This window comes from Sphaeramia orbicularis, chromosome 8 (genome assembly GCF_902148855.1).
Source record: "Sphaeramia orbicularis chromosome 8, fSphaOr1.1, whole genome shotgun sequence".
NCBI classification, from domain to species: Eukaryota; Metazoa; Chordata; class Actinopteri; order Kurtiformes; family Apogonidae; genus Sphaeramia; species Sphaeramia orbicularis.
In genome coordinates this window covers 20,515,950-20,543,704 of record NC_043964.1, presented here as the reverse complement: position 1 = coordinate 20,543,704, position 27,755 = coordinate 20,515,950, and the positions used below count along the sequence as shown (strand labels likewise).

General features: G+C 37.8%; 1 protein-coding gene across 3 annotated transcripts; it reads left to right on the top strand.

Annotated features, from left to right (window-relative positions):
• Positions 1 to 349: 349 nt before the first annotated feature.
• On the top strand, positions 350 to 27,311 carry atp6v0a1a (ATPase H+ transporting V0 subunit a1a). Of its 3 annotated transcripts, none has more exons than XM_030140987.1 (22): positions 350 to 466; positions 2,202 to 2,364; positions 2,872 to 2,950; positions 3,116 to 3,213; positions 3,314 to 3,442; positions 4,194 to 4,276; positions 4,699 to 4,825; positions 4,979 to 5,061; positions 5,153 to 5,246; positions 6,900 to 7,112; positions 10,172 to 10,322; positions 10,514 to 10,653; positions 10,801 to 10,967; positions 11,846 to 11,936; positions 13,555 to 13,673; positions 13,760 to 13,976; positions 14,072 to 14,179; positions 16,373 to 16,480; positions 17,785 to 17,802; positions 18,316 to 18,433; positions 20,183 to 20,354; positions 26,509 to 27,311. In XM_030140987.1, exons 2-22 carry the CDS (start codon positions 2,248 to 2,250, stop codon positions 26,600 to 26,602), a joined length of 2,526 nt encoding a protein of 841 aa, XP_029996847.1. In that variant the 5' UTR covers positions 350 to 466; positions 2,202 to 2,247; the 3' UTR covers positions 26,603 to 27,311. The 3 variants fall into 3 exon arrangements, with proteins under 3 accessions (XP_029996847.1, XP_029996846.1, XP_029996848.1); XM_030140986.1 differs by having other exon boundaries at positions 17,758 to 17,802; XM_030140988.1 differs by lacking the exon at positions 17,785 to 17,802.
• Positions 27,312 to 27,755: the final 444 nt, after the last annotated feature.

Here is a 27,755-nt window from a genome sequence, read left to right as displayed (position 1 = left end):
AAATAATATAAAATAAAATAAAATGTACTTCCGGTTAACTTTTTTTTTTGTTGTGTATACATTTTTTTGCACTATTATTTTATCGGAGATGGATGAATACACAGTATTACTCATCCCTCCTAGTACTTTTGAAATCTTTTAAGCGTGGATAGTTCATAGTTTGTTTTTAAAGTGTAAAAAAATAGAACTAACCATATAATTTCCCCTTTATCCACTAAATGATTAAAGAAATTACCATGGATAAGAGCAAGTAACAGTAAATCCTATATTTACTGTTTGCCTCCTGCATATTAGTGTTTGGTATTGTACAAAACCAGTGGTCACGTGATATTTAGCGTAACACCATGGACGTCCCAGAGCGTTGACTTATCTTAACGCGATACTTCATCTTTGAAAGGTCGGGCTCCGTTTACAGAACCGGAGAGTCCACAACAAACAGCAAAGAGGAAAGTGGGACCGTCCAGAGGTAGGATTCCCTTTAACAGCAAGAAAAATATCATGCAGATGAGTTATGTTAATTAGTGATAAGACATATAATACTTTTAATGATTGTACCTACTGTATTGTTGATTTAAACACTGAGCAACAGGTGCGCTAGTTACATTAGCTTCATCTTTAGCCTGACATAATTGAATTTACAAACCGAGGCAGGTTAGCTAACTGTTATCGAAGTTAACCGACTAATGTCAGCAACTTCACCGGTTTCCTTTCTATGGTTAGTTGTCTGTTTTGTGTCTTACCATTACACGTGAAATAACTTCTGCTAATTCGTTTAGCACCGTCAAGCGATATTATGAAGCAAAGTTTATGTTAGCTTGCTAGCCTAAACTCTATTTTCGTTAATGTCGTTAGTGGTGCTATTTTAGTGTATTGGATCGATGATGTGGTACCTGCAATAGTTTAGTGTCTGGTGTATTTGTAGCCATTAGCTTTCTGACATATCCAGCTTTGACAGGTAGAGCTGTGGGGAGACGTCGTGAGTTGCTCCTAGAATTAATCCATCTTTTCAAACAGTGTATTTTTTTTGTTTGATTTCATGGTGCACGCTTATGTTGTGTATAAAAGCGTTGAATGTGTATCTGAATGTGCAGCTTTGATGTGGTTGTGTGAGTATTAAGACTTTCAGGAGCTGCAGGTCACATGCTTCCTCATAATCCACAGATAAGCTCTGTGTGGTCTTTTACAGTTGGAGGTTGTGCTGTTTAGCTTGAAGATATCCTCAGCCCTTTAGATAACTTAAAGTATAAAACGACAGATATGATAGAAAACTCCAATCAGGTTGCGTACAACGTGTGCTCAATACTCAAATTTGCAATGCATCTAGTTATTCTACTTTATTTCAAGAGACAACTATGTAGCAGAACTACATTCTTAGACCAATCATGGGATCAGGCTTGGGGGCATTTATTTTCTTTGGGCTCATGCCATTGTCTCATACTTGTGTGAAATTAACACACACCTGATGAATTCATTAGTGATCTTACACCAAAGTGTCATGCACTTGTCATATGCTTTGTGCTTTAATACAGTGATCTCTTATTTAGTTACTCGATATCAAAATGTCACTAATGCAGTGTTTTTCAACCTTGGGGTCGGGACCCCACGTGGGATTGCCTGGAATTCAAATGGGGTCACCTGAAATTTCTAGTAATTGATGAAAAAAAAACAAAAAACACTTACTGATAAAAAAATATATGGTGAGTTGAAAGAGACAATCCCAATACATAAAAGACATGACAAACTAAAGCTGAAACTGAAGCACTGTGGTACTGTCTATCTTTCAAATGTTCATTGTGGTCGGTTTCAGATGCTGCAGCTCTTTCATAATTCATAGTTTGAGTTCTTGTTTGTTCAGTATTAATTGTCAGTCTTGTAAATCCAAGCTGGACTGACTGTACATATCCTGACCAAGGAAAAATAAAATTCTCACTTTGTGCAGTAATCTACACCTGGCTTTTCTGCCTCCGCCCATAATAATATACATTATATAGACTAAATGTCATCTAAAATTAACATTTATTTACAACATAGTATAGCAAACTATTACATGATCAAAAACAAATTAATTTTAGCCAAAAAAAAAAAAAATCAAATCTCAGCTTTGAATGTCTGGGGTCGGCAGAAATTTATGATGTTAAAATGGGGTCATGAGCCAAAAAAGGTTGGGAACCACTGCACTAATGGAAATGACCATTGTTTAGCTTCTAGAGTTTCTCGTCGAGGCGTCCACTTCCTTCCTTCAGCAACATGGGGGAACTCTTCAGAAGTGAAGAGATGACGCTGGCTCAGCTCTTCCTCCAGTCAGAAGCTGCCTACTGTTGTGTCAGTGAACTGGGAGAGATTGGGATGGTGCAGTTCCGTGATGTAAGTCCTCTTGCACCGTTCCTGTAATTTCCTGGATCGTGATAATCTGCTGTTTGTTTGGTAATTTGTTCTCCAGCTGAAACCTGCTTCACAATTCTCAAACATAGCTGAGAAAGTGCATGCTTTCTGCGTTGTGTTTGTCATGTGCTCACAGCTGACCCCTCATTCCATGCATGAGAAAGCCCATTCCTGACATGTCCTGAGGAAAGCATTGTGCAGTAATGAAGGATGGGCTACAACTGAATATGTCTGGGCATCAGTGGTTTTAATCACATTACACACTGCCATCCCTCCTCAGTCTTTTAAAATTTCTTAAAAGAACATAAATGAAATTTAAAAAAAAAAAAAAACTTTTAATTGTATGGTTTTCAGTGGAATTTTAATACATCACTAAATGTTATGGAAGTAGCTTATTTTGTGTATTTCAAGTGTATGTAACTGAATCTGTGGAAGTATAACTGATGCATTTTTATCTAGTTTGCTAAAAACATCTTGCTTTTTTTCCAGTTAAATCCTGATGTAAATGTGTTCCAGCGGAAGTTTGTTAATGAGGTGCGACGATGCGAGGAGATGGATCGCAAACTGAGTAAGCCATAACACTATCATGTGGGCTAGTCTCCAATACCACAACAGGCTTTAATTATTTAATATTCACTTTTTAATGAGAGAATGACAAGCTTATTGCAAGACTCTGTTTACACTCGTAGCTGTCTTTATCTATGTTTTTCAAGAGTAAAAATTTCCCTTGCAGGATTTGTAGAGAAAGAAGTAAAGAAGGCTAACATCCCAATAGTTGACACAGGAGAAAACCCTGAAGTACCGTTCCCAAGAGATATGATTGACTTGGAGGTGACTGTCTTCTCTCTTTTTAAAAATTGATCAGTGAATTTTATTTTTCATAAGCCTCCTGTATCTCATGAGTGGTTTCTCTGTCTGTCTGTGACCACAGGCCACATTTGAGAAGCTTGAAAATGAACTGAAGGAAATCAACACCAACCAAGAAGCGCTAAAAAAGAACTTCCTGGAACTGACTGAACTCAAGCACATTTTGCGACGTACACAGCAGTTTTTTGATGAGGTCAGCTTAACTGTACCAAAAAATGTGGTCAAGTCTTCCATGTAAACTGACAGAAGCCTGAAAGGGAAGTAGGAATTATATTGTAACAGTTAACAAGCCTATGCTGCAATACCTAAAGAACATGAAATACAAGACATAATTAAACCATATGTTTAGGTCAGGCATTTATTCACTATTGGTGTGGGTGAGAAGATAAGGGTGCTGAGTCAGTGACAAATATTTCCTGTTTGTTCTAGTGAACAGATTGTGCTGATACGTTCCTGACACACACAGCATAAGAGTTATCAAGGCTTGATTTGGTAAAAGGTTTTCGCACTCGTGACTGTTTATAGTTGCTCACACACCCTTAACTCTTTTACCACTGGCTATTCACACCAGGAAATACTATGGCTGTATAAGAATAATTCTTTACACACATGAATTTCTCTGTAATATTCATTTGCCAAAGCAGTGACTGGTCTACCCACCTTTGGCCGACCTCAGTTCCACTTCATTGCTTTGACAAGGAACATTAAGTTGATTTCCATTTTACGTCATCTTTTACAAGCTGTTATGAGCTTTGATTGAGGTCAATCATTTAGCCAAACCTATAGCTGTTCAACCATTAACAGATTAACTGTCTGTGCTGGAGACAGTCACCAGCTCTTTTTTTTTTTTTTTCAGACAATCACGAAAGCAAGTTTCAAAAAGGTCATGTCTGGTTATAACAATAATGTTGTTGTTGATGATTTGATAACTAACTGTCCTACAGATGGAGGACCCCAGTTTACTGGAGGAGTCATCCATCCTCTTAGACCCCAATGAGGTGAACCGAGCGGCTCCTCTCAGACTGGGGTGAGCTTGATGTTATTCTCTTTCCTATGTTCAAATGATAAAGCTGTTCCTTGGAAGATTTAGTTCAGTGCATTTGCTGTATCTGAAAGCAGGATTTTGGAACTTGCCAAAAACCTCCCACACACAAGACCAGCTTAGTCAAGCAACACAAGTGACCTGAAACAGGAATCCGCTCTCGGTCTACAGTCACAAATACCAATCGACTCAGAAATTTACTGTAACCAATAGTACCAAAACATAAAAAAAAACCCCACAGTATCCTGTCTTATCTCCTTAAAACAAAAATAAAAACATCACTTTTTGTATGTTTCAGCTCCAGTAAATTAAAATCTGATAAAGCCGCTGAATAAAAAATGTTGTTTTCTCTTATTTTGTTAGCATTCTCAGTTTTTAAGACTTTTCTGCTTGTTTATTCGTTACAGATTTGTAGCTGGAGTCATTGGCAGGGAACGCATTCCCACATTTGAGCGAATGCTGTGGAGAGTCTGCAGGGGAAATGTGTTCCTGAGGCAGGCGGACATTGAAGATCCCCTGGAGGATCCGACTACAGTCAGTACTTCTGAACAACAAATGTGACATTCAGTACCTTATACAAAGAATACTAGAATATCTTGTTTAAGGCTTAAAACACCGTGAATTCTGAAGTGTATGTGAGTCGTGTAACACATGGCTGATACTCGGTTTGTTTTTTTGTTTCCACAGGGTGACCAGGTCCACAAGTCTGTCTTTATCATCTTCTTCCAGGGAGATCAGCTGAAGAACAGAGTCAAGAAGATCTGTGAGGGGTAAAAGAGCAAACTTGCATTAAAAAAATGTAAGATTTTTTTTGTGTGTGTGTGTGTGCAGTATGTAATTTCTTTTTTTTTTTTTTTCCAGGTTTAGAGCAACTCTGTATCCATGTCCAGAAACCCCCCAGGAGAGGAAGGAGATGCTTGCAGGAGTAAATGCCCGTATTGATGACCTGCAAATGGTGAATATACGGACTGGAAAAACAACTACTTCCACAGAAATAAATTTGCTCACGTCTGTCTTTTTGTTTCCCTCCAGTCAGCTTAGTTTACATAATCAGGAAATATATTTCATAATGCCCCAAAGAAGTCATTGTCTTAAGAGAACTCCAGTTGCCCATTCACTCATGCAACACAAAACGGCAGATAATCTATTGTTTGTTCTCTTGCTGAACTGGAAATACTGTGTTTGGTTTTAGTAAGGAGATATATCTAGAAGGTGGATAAAATGTGCTGAAGGCAGGACATGACATAAAACTCAGTTAGAAAAAGAGAGTGGAAGTTTTGTTTATGTTTTTTTTTTACTTTCGCCATTTTTTGGTCATATGTTGTGTTGCCATCAGACGTATCAACCATCTTGGTAAAAGCCCAGAAAAACTAAAGAAACACAGGAGAGTTTGAGGACAGTAGATGATGTGCAGAGTCGTCATATGAGTGTCCGATCCAATGCTTAAGATTTTTTATTTTATTTTTTTATATCCCCAAGTTAATATACATCTAGCTTGACATTTGCATGATTGTGTTGCGACTGTGAATTTTACAGTCAGTGGCCTGGGATCAGTCAGGCATTAAACAGGCTTTGTGGGCGTTACCTCTTATTTGCATTTCAGTCATATTTGCTCCTCACTCTGTTGTTTAGTTGTCGACACTTGACTTGTCACTGAGTTATGAACTACTTGATAGCTGGGAGGACTCGGGTTTGAGAGGCTCGCTGGTTCTCGGTCGATGCTGTGTTAAGCTAAATTGGCACAAAAACTGAATAGTACAATTGGTGTGAAAGAACGTCAAACTATTGAACTGGAATTAGCTCGTATTTGTGGTCCATTAAGGCTCTGAACAGCAGACCAGTCTGTGTGTAGGCAGACAGAACAGGGCTTCCATATCCCTGCTATTTGCTGATCATGGGACTTGGCATTAAATGTGAGTCATACAAACATACCTGGGAATATCCTGTAACTCTCATGGGTAAAACTAATGGATTCAACAGCCTAACGCCTCCGACATGTGACTTACTGCTCGGTGACTTTGCCAGTAAATGTAAAGCCTTTCTATTAATATCTTGGGGTGTACGATCCATTGCTGCTTTTTTTAGCATTTGATTACGATAGTCTTTATTATCATGGTGAGAATCATTATTAACAAAACTAGATACAATAAGGGATAAAATTTGACACCACCTTCCTTTTCTTGAGAAAAATGACCCACAAGAACTGTATTTCTGATCTGTTATGGATGAATTCACCTCCATTAAGGCAGAAAATATGCATGTTAACCCATTATAACTGTGAAATTTACTATATTTTTGTACTATTTAGCCTTTATCAGTTTACTAAAACTGCCAAAAGTACAAAAGATAGTCAATTTTAGAACTAACACCTTTTTTGAGTATTAAACAATGGAGACTTGACTGAGAGCTTTACGTTCCAGATTTGAAGATTTCTTTGATTCACTTTTTTGTATGAAGAAATGATGACCCCTCGCTTCTGTGATGGGTCATTTAAATCGTTAATATTTTGGCCTTGTCACGGTTTTTGCAAGAATCTTGTTAATCTGTCCATTTATGTCCATAACCATCTGTTTTGACCACTTCTCCTGGTCTTTGTTTGCTTCCAAAGGTGCTGAACCAGACTGAGGATCACAGGCAGAGAGTCCTGCAGGCTGCAGCCAAGACGGTCAGAGTGTGGTTCATCAAAGTGAGGAAGATGAAGGCCATCTACCACACTCTGAACCTCTGCAACATCGATGTGACTCAGAAGTGTCTGATCGCCGAGGTGTGGTGTCCCGTGTCTGACCTGGACTCCATCCAGTTTGCGCTTCGCAGGGGAACGGTGAGTAACTGAGCTCCAGGAGGTTCATGTTTAATGGATATTTTCCACCAAAGTACTTTCAGCCTTATTTTTTTTTTCTTAGAAAGTGGTTCAAGTTTACAAGTTCAGTGTCATGTGAAGTGGTTTAAAACAAAACGGCTTTGCAAACAGTCCCAAAGTGTGTTTTTTTTTTTTTTTTGTACATAACATCCTGATACACCACCAAACTTTTCATCACTGAAGGGATATTGAAGATTATGGAGAGAACATACAGGTTAACAAATGACAGTCTTAAAAGTCTGGAATTTACAAATCTGCATTCAAAACCTTTAAAAAAGTCTTTAAAATGTATTAAATTTGATATGGTAGGTCTTAAGTTATGTTACCATAAACTTGTTTGATTTATTATGTTTAAATATGTCTGTTAAATGTCCAAGCTGCAAAGAAAGTAACGTGAGTTCCAACTGTTCCAACATGACAATATATAATGAAATTAGGAACCAGTTATTGCTAACTTTGTAGCCCCCGGTGAGAAATGACTGGGATCGATGGGAATCAAGACGTTGGTGTAAATAAATACATTTTCCTAAATTGTAGGTGCCACAAATTTTTTGCCAGTATGGCTGTGAAATAGACATTAAATTCTGTTCTTAGTAGTCTTAAAAAGGTCTTAAAAAGTCTTAAATTTTAATTCATAGAAAACTGTAGGAACCCTGAAATGAGTTCCAGGCTTATAATATTAAAACACAAATCCATAAACCTAAATAAATATACTGTACTTTCCAGGCTATAAGGTGCACCTGACTATAAGCCGCAGGTGTCCACGTTGTGACATGAGATATTTACACAGGAAGATGGTAAACACAGATTATTTAAATGTATATTTCCATACCTTAACTGCTTTTTTCCAAACAGTGCCTGGAACACGGCAGTAAAACGGCAGGAACACGGCTGGTTAAAAAAACCAGAAAAGTCATTGATCTCTATCTTCATCTTCCTTCTGCTCATTAAACCACTGCAGTCGTCTTCTTCAGTGTTGGAGTTGAACATCCGCAAAGGCTCCGTCACACACCTTCTACGTCTCTCTTCCGTTGTTGCTCAGTGGCACTTCCGTGCAGCAGCACTATTCCCCTCTTTACAGACACATCGATTGCTTTTAACTTAAAAGCTGCAAAATATGCATTTCTTCATGTGTTTTCCATGATGAGAGTTTGTGCATGACACGCAAAATGATTGTTAAAAGTTAAGATTAAAACTTCTCCTCTCCGCATCACCTCTTCCACCTGTCTGTCTCACTTTTGCGCTTCCTGCTAGAGCACCCCCTGGTGGCCATTAGCCCATATAACTCTATACTCGAGCTGCATCGCTGTCTAAGCCGCAGGGTTCAAAACGAGAAAAAAGTAGCGGCTTATAGTCCGGAAAGTATGGTAAAACAAACTCCCACAATTGCTCGTTGCAGGCTGTGGTAGTTAATAGACAAGGAATCACGTGTAATTGTGGGTGAGAATCAAGCTAACTAAGAGTGAAACAAAGTAAAATGCAGTTTCCAACCATATTATTTTACTTATAAACACAATTATCCAATATATGCAGTTTTATTTTTAATAATTTCCAGATATTGATAAATGAAAAGAGACTATCTAGAAATGTTCACTGATTATTGCCCCGAAAATATAAAATGAATAACAATTCTATAAGAAGAGGTTCTTTCACACCATTTGGAGTGTTTACCATTGGGCTTTAGAGTGAAGGTCAGACGGAGCCTGCTGTTATCAAAAGAATGGTAAGAAGTACGGTGTATACTGACGTCTATGTAAGGCACGCTCTGCATCTGTAACTCCATCAGGTGTTTAGTGTCAATCTGTATCAGCAAGTACCACGCAAGTCAAGTGATATGACTAAAAAAACTCTGTTTATGGGAAATAGCACTATATCACCTAATGAGTCACACTAATGTTACAGCATTCATTCATAACCGCAGAAACACAGCATGTTGTCAGTATCTGATTGAATGTCTAAGTAGGTTAGCTGTTTCCTTTGAAATACAGAACTGAATATTGACTTGTATAGTTTAGAAAGTCATTCAGAAACAGCCTTTGTACCTTCAGTAACTCAAATCTTGTGACCGTTAATTCAGAATATGACATAATTACAACATAAAAGCATCTGTATCTAGTTATATGATAAACATCATATTTGTATTGAGATGTCCCATGGTCTTAAAGTATGCAATAGAATAGAATATGTGTATAAAGCAGATGGTTATTGTGTCATGTACGTCGCCTTATCAGTTGCTCTTAGACGAGGACTTGTTACAGGAAGGTTTATTAACGTCTAACTCACAGGTGTCAAACATGCGGCCCGGGGGCCAAAACCGGACTACCAGAGGTTTCAATCCGGCCCCTCGGCTGTATTTGTGAAATGCAAAAATTATAATGAAGATATTAACAATCAAGGATGTGAAAATCATTTTAGGTCAATTCAATCTGAAGTGGGTCAGAACCAGTAAAAAACAATCATAACTTATAAATAATGAAAAATGCAAATTTTTGTCTTTTTTTTTTTTCAGTGTAAAAAAAATTAAAATTACACAAAAATGTTTATATTTACAGACTATCCTTTTATAAAAAATGTGAATAACCTGGACAAATATGAACAATATGAAATTTCTTAAGAGACGTATGTAGAATTGTACCAATATTCTGCCTGTTACTAAATGTTTTGTGTATTTGTAGCTCCACTGTGATCCGTACGCTGTGATGCACATGTATAAATGATAAACTAAGGTGTAATATTGTTAAAATTGCACTTATTTTTCTTAAGAATTTTCAGGTCGTTTGTATTTGTTCATGTTATGTTCAAGTACAGTTCGTAGATATTCGTAGATTACGGAATTTTACTTTTTTCACTCAAAAACATAGAGAAAACTTTGGTGTTGACATTATTTATAAGTTCTTATCCTATTATTTATATTATTTTACTGGTCTGGCCCACTTTAGAACGGATTAGGCTTAATGTGGCCCCTGAACTAAAATGAGTTTGACAGCCCTGGTCTAACTGCTTTGTGTTCTCCACCTCAGGAGAAAAGCGGCTCCACTGTGCCTTCCATCCTCAATAGAATGCAGACTAAGCAGACCCCGCCCACTTACAACAAGACAAACAAGTTCACCTCGGGTTTTCAAAACATCGTCGATGCCTATGGGATCGGCAGCTACCGGGAGATAAACCCAGGTAAGCAGGCGTCACACCTCGCTCTGGTTATTCCATTCATCTTTGAAGGCGTCTGTTTACCCAGCTGGCTCTGGTATCCAGCCTCAGCCTGTTTCATCATCATTATCATCCTGTATAAACACTCTGTGTATTATGACATGTTTCACTCATTGTCTCACCCGCCACACCACCCCCTCCTCCTTTGTCTTCAGCGCCATACACCATCATCACCTTCCCCTTCCTATTTGCGGTCATGTTCGGTGACCTGGGCCACGGGGTGCTCATGACCTGTGCGGCCCTGTACCTTGTGTTGAGGGAGAGCAGGCTAATGGCCCAGAAGAATGATAACGAGGTATGAACCCCCTCACAGCCCCCTCGTCAGCCCCCCCGCACTTAAGATTCACGGCCATAAATGATACAGCTTGACTTGTTGACTTGTTTCAGCTGAAACGGGTGAAATCTCAATGACGCTTCACTCCAAGTGTTTGTTTTATGGCAGATGTTCAGCATGGTGTTCGCAGGACGCTACATAATCCTGCTGATGGGAGTTTTCTCAGTCTACACGGGCATCATTTATAACGACTGCTTCTCCAAGTCTCTCAATGTGTTCGGCTCTGGATGGAGCGTCAGGCCCATGTTTAACCCTCGAGTCGGAGGAAACTGGACGTAAGTGTCAGGGATGCTTTAGGACACCGCGGCAACTCATCAGAATGCTCATTTGTGTTGTGATTCATTAGTCATTCATCACATTAGTCCAATTCTGAGGTCCTTACACTGGCTGCCTGTCCGTCAGAGGATAGACTTTAAAGTTCTGTTGCTGGTCTATAAAGCTCTGAATGGTTTAGGACAGGGGTCACCAATCCTGGTCCTTGAAGGCCAGTATCGTGCATGTTTTAGAGGTTTCCCTCTTCCAGCACACGTGATGGTCGTTATCAGGCTTCTGCAGAGCTTGATGATAGGCTTATCATTTGAATCAGGTGTGTTGGAAGAGGGATACATCTAAAACATGCAGGATTCCGGCCCTCGAGGACCAGGTTTGGTGACCCCTGGTTTAGGACCAAAATACATCAGTGACCTCCTGACCCAGTATGAACCCACCAGACCCCTCAGGTCATCTGGATCCGGTCTGTTGTCAGTTCCCAGAGTCAGAACCAGACATGGAGATGCTGCGTTTAGCTTCTATGCTCCACATGTCTGGAACAAACTCCCAGAAAACCTCAGATCAGCTGAAACACTCAGTTTATTTAAATCCAGATTAAAGACCCACCTGTTCTCAGCTGCATTTGAATAGAGTTTTTATTCTTTTTAGCTTAAAGTTTTTATCTGTTTTTTCTGCTTATCTTCTTTTTTTTTTTGTATCTGTTTATGTTTTTTCTTTTTACCTAATTTTGTTTTGGTTTGTTTATTTGTTTTTCTCATGCCTATATTTTTTATTGCTTTTGCTGTGATGCTTTTAATGTTTTATGTAAAGCACTTTGAATTGTCTTGTACATGAAATGTGCTATTTAAATAAACCTGCCTTGCCTTGCCTTGATTCTGTTCAGGTTTGAGACACTGAACGGCAGTCGAGTTCTGCAGTTGGACCCTGCAATAGATGGAGTATTCCAAGGGCCCTACCCCATTGGCATTGATCCGGTGACTATTTTACTTAAATTGTCAATTATATTATCATAACCCTCTAAACAGTAGTTTAATACTGATTTTGATATGAATGTAGGCGAGGCGTATATAAACATTTAGCTTCTGCCTAAACCTGTTCAGTCTCAACAAAACTCAGTTGGTTGACTTAAAATCAACCTCATTGATTGTATAATCTGTATTATGGATGATGACTGACTAAATTTAAACCTAAACCTAGTTTTATTTAATTATTAGTACTGTTGCTAAATGGGGCTGGCCAAGCAGTAACAGCTGGACAGCCTTACTAGATTTGTTTTTGCCCTTTGACAACTGTTTATGGTAGAAAGATGAATGCTACCTCATTTTGCAGGGAATAATTAGCACTTTTAGATGTGTGATTGAAAAAAAAAGTTTCACAAAATTTTGTGGCTTAAAAATAGTAAAAACCTCACGGTAACAGATGGACAGAAAATTACCATGTGTTTTTAACCACTTTAAAACCTACCTTAAAGTGCGGTTCCAAATTTCATAAAACTGTAAAATCTTTACTGTTGGTCCTTTAGGGTGTCTGTTTTGTAAAACAGTAAAAAGTTTATATTTTTTCAGTGTATAAGGGCATAAAATAGCAAGAGTTTTGCTAAGTGTTTCGTAACAGATGGACAAAGGAGAATAATTACAAGTGTCAAATGTTTATTCAGCATATTAGTAAATACATTGCCTATATAATATCTTCAAAGTCAAATATCTTAATAAACAAATTAAATACATTAACATATATTTATCTCAATTTATTAGATATTTGTAACCACTGTAAAAAGAGTAGCAAAAGGTTTTTAAATTGACCTTACAAATTATCGTAAGTATAATACAGGTCCAATAGAGTAGGATCAAAGATATGCTTTGAATTGCACTGAAGGACAAAGAATGCAAACATAAATTTATGCTGAATATAATACCATCTAATTATTTTTAACACATTTTTGTAAAAAATAAAACTTCTGCTGGACACTAGAAGCAATGTACTTTCACAATATAAAAGTCTTCAAAAGGTGATTATAAATGAATTTTTTGATCTAGATGTTAACCTTCCCTTGGTCAGCCCCTAATGTGCAGTGTTAAAGTAATCACCATATACAAGTCATGTCCAAGAAATTAGCAACGAGTAAATGTACTTCTGGTTCATAAGTAGGGATTGGTATTGTAAAGATTTTATCGATACTAGTCTTATTGATATGGTATTGTAAGTTAAGAGACTTAAGAGGTTTTAATTTGAGGTCCGTTGACCTCAAATACAAAGACATAGCTTATATTGTGAAAATAATTCATTAAATTTTGAAAACCTAGACTGATTAAAACCATCAGTGTCACAAATTTGTCAAATTATTCCACATGTGGGCTTTGTCAATATACATTACACAGAGCTTTGTCAATATACATTACACAGAAGGCAAAATTGTTGTACAAATGATCATTTTTATCACATCTGCCAATGCTACTCATGTTTTGATGGTTTCTATTAAAATAATGCTACCATAAACATGCTATTTAACAAAGGTTATCATAGTTAAAATTGAAGGACAGTCCGTATTGATCATCTTAAAACTCACTCATCTTTGACCCTGCTTTTTCCAAGATATGGAACATTGCCACCAACAAGCTGACATTCCTGAATTCCTTCAAGATGAAGATGTCTGTAATCCTGGGAGTCATCCACATGCTGTTTGGAGTCACTCTCAGTCTCTTCAACCATCTGTGAGATACTGTCCAAATATAGATCTACATATCTTTTACTTCTGTGTGCATCGTGTGGTTTCTTACACTTTGTATTCTCTCCTCAGGTATTTCAATAAACCGCTGAACATCTACTTGGGATTTATCCCCGAGATCATCTTCATGTCCAGTCTGTTTGGATACCTAGTAATCCTTGTCTTCTATAAGTGGCTCTCCTATGATGCTCGCACATCTAGGCATGCTCCCAGTCTCCTCATAGCCTTCATTAACATGTTCCTCTTCAACTACAGTGATCCCACTATCCAACCTCTCTACAGAGGACAGGTTAGATACAGTCACTCTCACTCATCCTTTTTCTCAAAAGAAGCCACAGCGACCTTAACCTGGTTTCCTTCCTTTCTTTTCTCTTGAATATGTAGGCGGCCTTGCAGTCACTGTTGGTGCTAATCGCCTTGGCGTGTGTTCCTTGTATGTTAATAGTGAAGACTCTGGTTATGCGGAGGCAGTATTTGTGGCGTAAAAACCTGGTAAGTCCAAGAAAACCTGCAAACATGACTAGGGATGGGAATGGATAAGAATTTAGCGATTACTATTCCATTATCAATTATCACCTATTGATTTGATCCCCTCTCAGTTCTCATTGGATTAGGGAATAAACAATTGGTTTTGTTTGCTTTAACTCTAATGTCACATATGCACTAACATTTTCCATTAGATTCAAACAAAACCCATAAAGGGGTGGTTAAAGGAATGTGAGAGCTACCTGCTGTAGCCTTGTTGTCATCTAAATGTAAATGGGTGCTTCTATGAAACTGGGCTCATTGTGGTACCTGGCACTTTGCCAGCTTTTTAGACCCAATAATAAAAGAGAAATTTAGACATATTTTCCCCCCAGGATGTACCTAATGATGACCTCAGATAAATGCAAAAAAAGATTACACTCTTGCTCTGAGCACTCCTAAAATTAATGAATTTTTAATCAAATATTGGGGCTAAAAATAGGACCCAAGTTGGGACATGAAAAGCTACCAAGGTGTCAGTGCATTTGATCTGGAAAACATGGCTTGAAATGGTCTTATATATCACTATTAATAAAGACACTGTTAAATTTAAGGATCCTAGTGGTTTTTCTAATCCAGACATGCAGGTTTTTCATGAATCGGCAGTCTAATTCCAGGTTTCATGTGTAACCCATTGTGTCCACTCATGTTACATGCAGAACCTGCTCATTTAAACACAGAAATCGCAAGTGATTTTTCAACAGTGGTCATTTTTGTGAAACACTGCCTTGCATAATTAGTTAGATTCCTAAAATATACCTGAAAGAATAAAAAGATATTCGAAAAAAGAGTAGTGCATAATTTTCATGTCCTTTTTACATGTTACATGTGCATTTTTGTATAAAAATAATATAAAAATGTGTTTTATCTGAAAAATATTTTCTCTTTTATCTCAGTAAATATTTATTTTAAAATAGACCTAAAGTGCTTCCAAACTTGTTACATAACATTAGTCTACATCTGGTTTGAATTTTTAGCCCCCATGTCCTGCTTTTAGTGACCAGTTTCATAGCAGCACCCACATATAGGACATGGAGATTATTCATAAACAATAGTGAAAGCAGGTTGACACAGTGAAATGATGCTAACATTAACAGTATTAATAGAACCCAGAGAGGTTTAACGTTAGTGGCTGCAGCAGAGGATGCTCTGCCTCCAGAGTCCACTTTTCTAAGCAGCTAAGCAAAGACGTTATATTGGTGCTGTTTAATTAGATGCTGTGGTTAAATGTCCATACATGTTTTTAGGTATTTCCCCCTTTGTCATAATGGAAACTCTGATAAACTCTGGTACTGTTATAAATGGCCCTAGTTTCATCTTTACTGGTGAAATACAGCCGTACTTTAGAGGATACTAAACAAAAATACAGAAATGATGGGTAATTTATTTGACATGATGACGTTGATAAGAGGAATCATTAACCTTCATCCTACCGTGACAGTTTACATCCAAAACTTACCAAGTGGGGTCTTTTATGACCCCAGTCTTATTTTGGATGCAATTCAGTATGAATTGAAAAAAATTGTCACGATATGTCACTTAGTCAAATAGTTAGTTTGCAGCAATGTAACCAAAGTATAAAAATACGTTTTGTTTATTGTGAAATGGTCAATGGAACAATCAACAAACAACTAATCTGACAAATGCTTGTGCAGCAGTATATCGAGCAGGTCTACCTCTCAAAGCCATTTTTCACTGTAAAGGAAAAGAATATCATGTTACAGATAGATTATTACAGGTAAGTATGTTAGAAAACATATGTGTCATCAGACACATACTGCCAATTTGGGAAAAAAATGTTGGGGTCATCCATGACCCTGGACACTCAGTCCATCATAACAAGTTCAGTTGATGTGATGATCCAAAACTTTTTACAATACAAACACCGGATGACACCAAGGAACAAACTCCTGAAACCATGAATAAATGTTTCAGTTTAACACACAATGACACGCATGAAACAACGTCTGGGGTCATAAATGACCCCGCTTGGTAGGATGAAGGTTAAGCATGATTCTAAGGAATTGAGCTCATAGGTTCTGAATTCCGATCCCTAACCATGACTAATCAATGTAATTCATCTTTGCTCTACTATTGAAGACATCATAACGCATTGCTGCTGCCCTCTGAGTTTATCACTGTGTTTTTCTTTTGTGACAGGGCACACAAAACTTTGGGGGTATCAGGGTGGGCAACGGACCCACGGAGGACGAGGCTGAAATCATCCAGCATGATCAGCTCTCGCAGCACTCGGAGGAGGAGCCGGAGGTAAAAGATGCACGGTCATGTCAATGTTTGTCTGCCTGGTGGCATTTTCACCGACTGGCTGAACAAGTCGGAGTCGGTTATTTGATCTGCTCACATCCTTAAATAATTCACCTGAAAATAGAAACCCGTCCCTCCAGTTTCTTTTCAACGTACTGAAAATGATCAATTATAGATGAAAGTCTTGTTTCCTGAATACGTTAGTGAAGTTAGAATTCCACCCTGTGAATGAAATTTAGTACCAGTATTTTATCAGTTAACAAATGTCCTTTTATAAGTTGTTTCCTCTGTGTGTTTTGTGGTACATCCTGCAAAGCTTTGGCACTATAAAACTAAAAACAACCTCCATGTAAAAATTAAAAAAAAACAAAAATGTGCATCTGTATTTCCTCAATTAAAATACACAGCAGGATGAACTGCTTTGTAAGAAATTGAGCATTTTAATCACACTATTTTTGACACTTTGTTGTTGGGTCAAAGCACAGTAATGTCCTGTCAGAGAGCGAACTTTAATTGATTGCCATTCCAACATTTATTTCAATATAAAGTAGCTCCTTGTTTTGGATAATCCCTTATGGTCCAACTAAAGCAAAAATTAATTTAAAGGTTAAAATGTGGGTCATTTAGCAACACTAATCTGTCAGATTGTCTCTAAAATATCCCGTCAGAGAGATTTCGCATACCGTGTTTTGACCCTGTTTTGGATTCCTCATCTAAAGTGTTATTATAACGTTTCAGTTACAGAGTTTGACTGAACTAGTTTGTTGCCTCCACTCTACTTTCTTTTTTTACCCTTTAATCTCCATCTGGCCGATTTTACCTCTGCCAAGAAAGTTTTGCGATCGTTGGCTTTTGTCTGTTTGTTGAAACACTACGAGGGATTTTAATTTGGACCGTTTACAGGAAATGTTGAGTTTGTCTTAACTGCGTAATTCAAACAGGGAAACAGGTGCAGGCCAAGATGAGGTTTCACGGTAAAATATGAGCAATTATACTTCAAACACAGAGAATTTGGAAATAAATGAACACAAGCCTGCTTCAAATAAAAGTCTGTTAACCTTCTGCAGCCGAGCTAAAAGACAACTCCAGACATTATTTGAGGAAATGTGGAAATTCCATCATTTAGTTTCCTTTTTAATGTACAGCTGTGCAGAATGTTGAATGAGTCTTTCTAGTCTTTTGAAGTGAGTAACTGTTTTTTTTTTTTTCCTTGTTACTTTCCTGTTTACTCATGTCTTGTCGGTCCATCTGTGTGCGTGTGTGTGTTGTCAATAACCAAGCGTTGCCTTTTGTCACCTGCTTTCAAGGCCCGCGAGGAGGAAGAGGTAGGACAGGAGCTCATACTGCATCTTCACCCTGAAACTGTCCCCTCCTGGCAAAGTGCATGTCTATCAGTTCTGTCTCCCTTGGCTTCGTTAGTCCCTGCACCATCTGCTGCCAGCCAACGCCTCCTGCTTTTAGCCCTCTACGTGTGTGTGGATGTACTGTATGTGTTAGTTGGTGTCAGAGCAATTATGTTTCAGGACTGTCTTGTTGAAACATGGGTGGCAGGGTTTTCCTCAGACAGTGGCCGTGACGAATTATAGGCTATTGCTTTCTTGCATGAGGTATCAGCAGGGAAGATAATTCAGTGTGGGTTCACAGGGTCCTGACAACTCGATGCCTCTTCTTCTGATTCGGGGGGAGACGGCTGCGCTATTGCAAATGGATTTCGTGATCGATTATAATCCCAGAATAATTCAGACTCCTCTCTATGTGGACCTCAGGAGCCGTAGTACACTAGAGCCGCTGTTACTCAAGATCACACACAGTCACATTAACGTGTCTCTGTCCCACAGTTTAATTTCGGTGACGTGGCAGTGAACCAGGCAATCCACACCATAGAGTACTGCCTGGGCTGTATCTCCAACACTGCCTCCTATCTGAGACTCTGGGCCCTCAGTCTGGCTCATGCACGTAAGTCACACTGTTTCAGACATAAATACACACATGTATTATAATAATAATAAAGTTTATTACTCTGCCCACTCAAGGGGAGGCAAGAGGTTTTGTTTTTTGATTTGGTTTGTTTGTTTCTTTGCTTGTTGACACTAGCAGCAAAACTATTGGTTGAATTCATACCAAATTGGGTTTATAGATTGGCAGTGACTCAGAGTAGATGTCAATACATTTTGGGAAAAGTAGGTCAAAGTTTCACTTTTGTATACATTTTTTTAAATCTTTTTTTTTTTCCCCATTTACTTATAATAGGTGAAATTTCACATCTGTAGCAACAAAACTATTGGTTAAATTCGTACCAGATTTGGTTTATAGATTGCCAGTGACCCAAAATAGATGCCATAACATTTTGGGAAAAGTAGGTCAAAGTTCAAATTTTTTATGAATTTTTTCAATCTTTTATCTTGTCCCATTTACTTATAATGGGCGAAATTTCACGTCTATAAAAACATCAATTTTGTTTCAATTTACTTCAAACTTGGCACATGTATAGAGGCAATTGATATACTGACATCAGCACACACATAGACATGATGACATTAGCTGGATTCATGCCAAAATAAGCTATAATACGTTCGACGGGCAGGGTTTGTTGTGCCTGGAACCACTTGTTTATATTGCGCTTTTTGCAGAAGGATTACACACAGTGCTTTACAATAAAATCAGAAGTAAAATACATAGGCAAAAAAACCACACAGCTACATACAGACACAGGCATAAAAATATAAAACCCACCCCTAACTAAAAGCCTGTCTTAACAAGAAGGTCTTCAGTTGTTTGTTAAAAGATTCGGTCTGTATTTAAAGGGGTCATATTTTGTTAAACCCACTTTTATTAGTCTTTGGTACATTTATTTGTGTGTTTGGGAACCCTAATAGTTCAAAAAGTTTGAGTTTGAACCCTCCAGGTGCTGCAAAGCTATCTTTATATTCATTCTAGCAAAAATCAAGTGGATTTCTACAACCCGTTTTAATTCCTGCTTAATTTGATACATTTACCATGTTTTAAGTAGTTACGTCATTTGCACATGTAAGATCAAGACTTCCGACTAACATTTCTCCAAATAAGGCATAATTATTTGTCAGCAGCAGTGGTTCTAGTAAAAACTGAAAATATGTCCAAACTTCGAGCTGATTACCTAAAATTTCAGTTCTTGGTTGTATTAACGAACACAAGTGGCTGAACGGGACAGAGCAGCACAGCCAACAACCTGGAGGGAGTGGGGCATGAAGTGGCTCATTTTGCATTTAAAGGGCCAGTGCTCAAAACGACCTTTCTGGTGTCATTAGTCAGAAATAGGGTTGAAGATGGACCTGTGAAGTTGAATTAATGAAGAATTCAGACCCAAGCATAGCATTTACAGTTTATGTGGACTACAGGGAAATGTTTTAAAATGTATAATTCCATTTTAAAAAGCAAAATATCACTCCTTTAAAGATTTAAAAGTAAGAACTAAAATGTTAAAAATTCATCCTAAAAAGAACTGGGAGCCAGTGTAGTTCTGCTAAAATCGATGCGATGTGTACTCTTCTTCCTGGTGGGGGTGTAAAGCCTTGCAGCAGAGTTCTGACCAGCCTGAAGACGATGAAGATCTTTTTGGTTTAGACAGAAATAAAAGATAGAAGAGAGAAGGACACATGCATGAGTGATTTGCAGCTTCTTCAAGTTTAACATCTGTCGTGGGTTTTTTTTTTTTATCATTGACAGAGTTGTCGGAGGTGCTGTGGTCCATGGTGATGCGAATCGGCCTCAGCAGTCGCAGCCTTGGAGGCTTCATCCTCCTCTCTATAGTCTTTTTCTTCTTTGCTGTTCTCACTATTGCCATTCTTCTTATCATGGAAGGACTGTCTGCCTTCCTGCATGCACTACGACTGCACTGGTAAGTTCAAGTTTTGATAGTATTTTTCATTTTTATACAATCTAATCCTGTTTTGCATTTGGATAAAATAACAACCTGCCTCTGTGACCAGTGAGCATCTATTCTGGTATTCATAAATATCTGCACTTTTTCTCCATGTTCTTTAAAATGACCAAAAAATGAAAGACTCACAACTGCTGTTATCTACTGAGTTATAGCTCCATCTGCTGGCCAGTATAAGTGAATGATTCTCACTGAAATTAACAATAAAGTGAAAACCTGGGTCATGTTTTTTACAGCAGAAAAGAATTGATAATAACAAACATCATGCAATTTACACTGATTCTAAGCAGATAACCCACATAACCATAAACATTTGTGTTTCTCTTTATGCTGTTCAGTGTCAGGGTATATCTATAAATCAGTCACAGGGCTTTGACTTCCAATTACCCAAATAATAAAAATTACTGGAGCGTAATTTCCCACATAAATGAATACATCAAAAAAATAAAAATGGCTAATTCACACTCCTTCATGTTTTTAATTTTTTTTTTTTTTTAATTTTATTATTATTTTTTTAATTCTCTTTTTATTGAAAGAATTCTGATTTTTTTTTTCATACATTGAAAAAACAAACAAATACACAAATCTATGCACATCCAGAGAGTGGGTGTAAAAAAACAAAACAAAAACATGTACAGCAGCTCATCATGGTCCTGGCATACAGGATCTCAAAGTAAAGAATCAATGTATAAATAAAGATAAATAAAAACACAAAAACATATTTCCTTCAGAGGATTTTTGGGTTCACATTCATGCATTCATCTCAGCAAAATCAGATCTCAAAGGCTTGACATATCTCTCCTCCCTGTTTTTAAATTGTGTTTAATTTAATGTTGATATACGCACCGATCAGCCATGGTACCTTTTACACTGAAGGGTACCATTGTACTGAATTAATCAATATTATTACCGCTGATCGGTGTATATGTCCTGTTCGATTGGCGCCAGCTTGCGTAACTTGAGGCCGCGCTGTGATATGTTGCTTCCTGCACACCCACGTGGATTTTGAGAACATCCAGATGTCACTGTCCATTTTCAGCCTGTTACACCTTTCAGTTCATCTCTTCCTCTTCTCTGTACTCTCATAATACAGTGCAGTTCATTAGAAAACTGTTCATATTTTCCTTTTTTTTTTTTTTTTTAAATTTTTGATGCCACTTCTGATTTTTAAGCTGTTGTGCTTGTATAATTACGCTTCATCTGACAGAATAAACAGAAGTGACAGCAACTGCGCAGGGATTTCAGTCTAATTGAGAGTCAAATAATCAATCACAAAAAAAAATTAGAGGTGACAGAACGTCCTTAACTTTATCTGTCATACAGCCCTGCGTAACAACAGGCACCTCATTAAGCGGCATTAAACTAAATACTCAGAGTAGATTAAAATAATAAAACGGGAGATGCTTGCGATATGTCAGATGCAAAATACAAGCTGATTGACAGGTCAGAAGTCCGGCTCCGTTGATGGATTTACAACTGGCCGCTGCTGTGTTGATATTCTCGTACCTCGTCTCATCGTGTTTATCACCAGCCGCCACCGGGGGGGGGGCGTGTCTGAGACAGTTTGAGATTAACAGATTATGGCTTCCCAGCAGCCGTTTCTCTTTCCTGGCTTGCGTCCTGGAACAAGTTTGGGTCTGGTCAGCTTTGTGACTTCCATTTCTGTTGCATGAGCGCAGTGCCCAACGGTCTGTGACTCCTTGGTATGGCGTGGATGAGCCTTTGTTGTCTGCTCATTAATGTCTTTGTCTGGATTTGCTTAAATGTCAGTCCGGTTTTAAAATTCACTGGCACGTTTACAAAGCAGGCCTGTCGCAGCTTTTCTTCACTATAATTGTCCTCTACGCTGGAGTACTCTGTGACTCAACTTTCACTAAATGGCCTTCAGGGATAGTCACTATCAAACACATGGAGACTAATTATAAAACACCAGACCGTCATATTGGATCTTCTATAACTGCACGAGGGAAGAGGAACCGAAGTTTTCCGATCTCATTCGACTGCCAGATGGAGAAATATTTAACTATTACTGTGGATAAGACACTATGGGAACCTTAAAGTGTAATGGTACCCTGTTCTGAGCCTCTGAACTCCGTCCACTTTATGATTTTTACAAGTTTTTAAATGGAAGAGATCGGGTCTGAGGAGGCTGGTGTGGACAGGAGCTGCTGAGTGACACCAGGACAGAGAAAAATGGAGTGCAACACAATATCATGAGGCGTTTTAGGGTCTGAGAGGACTGGCTGAGTGAACAGGGTCATCAGCAGAATGTACACTGGAAAAAATCTAAATCTTACCAAGTGTATTTTTCTCATTTGTAGTCAAAATATCTCATCACACTTAAAATAACACATAATCACCTGTAAGTGAGATACAAGAACTTTTTTTGCTTGAATTAAGCAAAAAAAAATCTTGAATTAACCAAAAAAAAATCTGCCAGTGGAACAAGTGAAAATGATCTTGGTAAGATTTCTTGAAATAAGATTTTCAAGAAACATAGTCTAAAATCATGTTTTTATATCTCACTGAAAAGTTACTCTTGAGGTGATTATGTCTTATTTTAAGTGTGATGAGATATTTTGACTAGAAATGAGAAAAACCTAAACCTATGCACTGTGAGTCAAAATTCAAAGAAATACATTTTTAAAAAAACAAATGAGAAAAGTACACTTGATAAAAAAAATTTATTTTTGCAGTGTACTTTATACAGTCACGGAAAAAATTATTAGACCATCAAAAGTCATCAAAAACAATGGTTATGCAATCAAGTACTAACTCCTGTGTGTATCATGTGACTAAAACAGACAGAAAAGAAAACATGGAATGTCTAAAAACACTGTTTTTGGCAGTACAATGCCATAGATACTGATGTAAGAACTTTTGGTTATTATCAAGAAAACATGGAAAATGGATAGATATCAGCTCTGAAATTAAACTCTTATGAGCTATGTTTGTTGTTATCATTATTTTTTGTCCAAACAAATGTACCTTTAGTTGTACCAGGCATTAAAATGAACAAGAAACTGAAGAAAACAAGGATGGTCTAATATTTTTTTCCGTGAATGTAGTTCTTCTACCCATCAGATCAGGTGAACAAAGTATGGTATTTAGAATATTTTCACTTTGCCTTCGGTCAGCCTGTTTCTGTGTGGAACTGTAGCTTTTACCCGATAGAACTGCAGCAGTTCAAGCGATTTGATGTAATGACTTCAGTTCCCCTTGAGAAAATGAACATGGTTTCACTGCTCAAGCACCTTTTCAAATACAAGGACTGGGGAAGAAGAGTCGCGTCCCTCTGACTACCCACGAAATGGAAACATGGTCTTTGTATAAATCGCAGTGGAGGGAACATTACAGCTCACATGATTGATCAGCTGTTTTCTGTACCTTCCTAGATATTCAGATAAATTGTAAACACATCTACTGCCACTGGTAACTGATAGTAGAACAGGTAGAGTGGACTGATGAGGTGAAACAACCATCACAACTATTTTAGATGAAAAACAACAACAGATTGCTTTGCTTATTCTACACTGTAAAGTAGCCTACAGATTAGCAGATTGACTTCTGTTGACAGAGTCTGGCCTTCAAGGTACAGGATGATTTAACACTGGTGGTGGTGTGGGGAGCTGTTCATTACTTTTTAAAAAATTAATTTGCTAAATTTTTAATAATTTTTATCACCGGCATTATGTTTCGTCATTAATACTCAAGTATAATTGAGGGCTTATTGTCATTTGCAAAGATATTGAGTGACAATGACATGAAACACAAGCTCATGAATTAGAATAGTTATTGTTAATAAATAAAAAATAAATCCACCAAAGAGGACCGGAGTGTTCAGTTTTAATGTGCTATGTTCAAAGCTCCATTTAGTTTATTATGTAATTTAATTTGTTGTTTCTATTTGATACTCTCAGCGCAATAACTGTGACATCTTTTTGAGGTTTATTTATACGCACACATCCACAGACACATAACGCCTTCAACACCTTCAAAGTGTTAAAATGTTATGAGTCCCTGCTTGTCTGTCTCTGTCTTGTCTTGTCTGTATGTAATGCTAGTAAGTTGTCCTTCACTTGTCATGTTCTGTCTTACGTCACTCAATAAAATTAAAAATAAAAAAAGTTCTATTTAGTTGGAGTCTATAAACTTAGGGCAGTTCCTAAAAATGGGGTAAAAACCAAGAAGACTACAAAGGTAATCACAACAAGGATGTGATTTGGGAGGGATGTTTCCCAGCAAGACTTTTGTAAATGAACAAATGCACAAATGTCATCTCTCTGTTTCTTTATAATGGAGTCATGTAATTTAGCTTTCAGTTCAAAAAAATATGTTTTAATGTGCAGTAAAGTAAGTGAAGGAAGAGAAGCTACAGGTGCAGAGGTGGTCTGTGTGGCTTTTCAGATGCAGCAAATAGTCACAGGTTTTCGATTCGAGAATATAAATATATCTGTGCAAACGACAGCTTTGAGCCACAAATGCAATCAAACATACAACTGAGAAAATGTGCAGGAAGTTACATAGAGTAAATATACACAATCTAAATTTAATTTATTTTATCTGATATGGACATCACAAGTACATTGACACCGTCCCAAAGCGTGTCAACAATAAGAAACAAAACAAGCACAATTTATGATCACAACAACAACAACAACAATAATAGTAGTAATAAAAATAGTAAAAACTGTCCGTGTCTATACATGTAAGCACTGTTGGTTTGCTTTAAGCCCTCTGTTAAAAGCATTTGCATCGTCTCCAGTTTCAGGTGAGTGGGTAGAGAGTCCCATAAATCAACCCCTTTTTTTACTGTCCAAATGATATTACGCACCTGGGAACAATGCAGTCACTGTTGGAGGCTCGTGTATTTACTTGGCTTGAGCTCGGTCTTTTTACCAGTGCAGAAAACAGGGGTGGGACATGCACTGGAAAAATCCAAATCTTACCAAGTGTATTTTTCTCATTTCTAGTCAAAATATCTCATCACACTTAAAATAAGACATAATCACCTAAAGAGTAACTTTTCAGTGAGATATAAGAATGTATTTTTAGACAATAGATCTTGAAAATCTTATTTCAAGAAATCTTATCAAGATAATTTTCACTTGTTCTATTGGCAGATTTTTTACCTCCGGCGAGGAGGTTATGTTTTCATCAGGGTTTGTCTGTCTGTCTGTGTCTGTCTATTTGTTTGTTTGTCTGTTAGCAAGATAACTCAAAAAGTTATGGAAGGGTTTTGATGAAATTTTCAGGAAATGTTGATACTGGCACAAGGAACAAATGATTAAATTATGGTGGTGATCGGGGGGAGGGAGGGGGGATTTTGATGAAATTTTCAGTAAAATGTTGATACTGGCACAAGGAACAAATGATTTAAAATTTGGTGGTGATCGGGGGGCGGGGGGAGATTTTTTTTGTCTGTCTGTTAGCAAGATAACTCAAAAAGTTATGGAAGGATTTTGTTGAAATTTTCAGGAAATGTTGATACTGGCACAAGGAACAAATTTTTAAATTTTGGTGGTGATTGGGGTGGGGGGGGTGGGGGTGGGGTTTGATGAAATTTTCATCAAAATGGAACAAATGATTAAAATGATTTTAAAAAAATTGGAGGGGGGGGCGGGGGAACACTGAACTGCCTTGGCGGAGGTCTTGGCTCTCCGAGTGCGTTTCTAGTTTTAAGTGCAACGAGATATTTTGACTAGAAATGGCAAAAATACACTTGGAAAGATTTAGATTTTTTCCAGTGTAATTGTGCAGACATTTTAAAATCAGTCTGATGTTCCAGTAAATTCTGACAGCCCTGCTCCAGTTCTGCACCACATCCACTACAGAACAGCAGGTATTTATGGGTCGTCGGCTAAAGGTCGCCCAGCCGTCACTTAGCGTCTGCCTTTTAAAAATAGAGCCTCATCGTTTTTCCGGGGGCGGGGGGAGGCTTAGGTGACCCTCGGACCAGCTCCAGAAGCGTGGGCGCAGACATGAGTGGGTGCAGGTGGGCTGTGGAATGGAGGACAGGGGTCACGAGCTCCAGTTTCTCACCGATATCAGGTCCGTTTGTGGCGATTCCTAAACATGACGCTCCGACTAAACCGTTGTTATCTTTTTACAGGGTGGAGTTCCAAAACAAGTTTTACTCCGGACAGGGATTCAAGTTCCTTCCCTTCACATTCGAAAGCATCTTGGACGGAAGGTTCGAAGAATAAAATGAAGTCTACCGCGCCTCGTCTTTTGACAACCTGTTGGTGCTGTTGAAGACGTTTCTCTGCCGGTTTGTTTTAAAAGAATTTAGAATCAATATCTAAAATTAAAAAAAATCTTCTCGGAAATCCCCGTTTGTTCATTCCCCCGAAAAAATAGCATTATCTGTCGTGTATCTCGTCTTAGTGACATTTTTTGTTTTACTTGTATTATTTAGTTTAATATAATTTATGCAGTAATTTACTTTTATGAAACGTGTATCGTCTATATATGTAGTAGTGTTTCTACTACTAATCATCATAAATGAAATCCGTCGCGATGATGATTAATTGGTGTGAAATGAGTGAATGTGAGCCTCGTATCCATGTTGTCCCTTTGTCCGCTTCTTACACTCAGAGCAGCTCATCTGTTTGATTTCACACACAGACTTCATGTATAATGACGCAGGCTGAGCTACCAAGTCCAAAGGGAATACGTTTCATCTTTGATCAGTATGAAGGGGAATCTGGAGGTGGATGTTTTTGTAAAAATGCAACATTGTGCGATGGTGTTGGTGTTACTGATTTCTGTTTTCCTTTGTGTTGATTTACATATTTAAGTTAAAATTTGTAATGATGTCATATGTAGAAGGGTGTAGCACAGAAGGATGGGATTCACTTCACCACAGTCAGTAATTGTGCACCTCTGTTAATAAAATGGAAAGAGCTGGTTTAAGTTCTGGGTTTGGTTGTGATTTTTTTCCTTATACATATATAACAAGTAAGTGGTGCCAGGCACAGCAAACCCCACCCCTCGCACATATCTATCTATCTATCTGTCTATCTATCTATCTATCTATCTATCTATCTATCTATCTATCTATCTATCTATCTATCTATCTATCTATCTATCTATCTGTCTATCTGTCTATCTATCTATCTATCTATCTGGGCTGGGCAAGTTAACGCGTTATTACCGCGTTAACGCATTCATTAACCCTTTCATGCATATTGGTCACTACAGTGGACAGTTATTCAAAGCCGTTTCCTTGTATATTCATGGGTTTTGTTGTTTTAGTTCTATGTCAGCCAATACAGTGGACGCTTATGCATCATCTCATACACTGACATTCATACCATTACTGTAACTTTGCTGTTCTTGATAAACCTGATCAGCAGT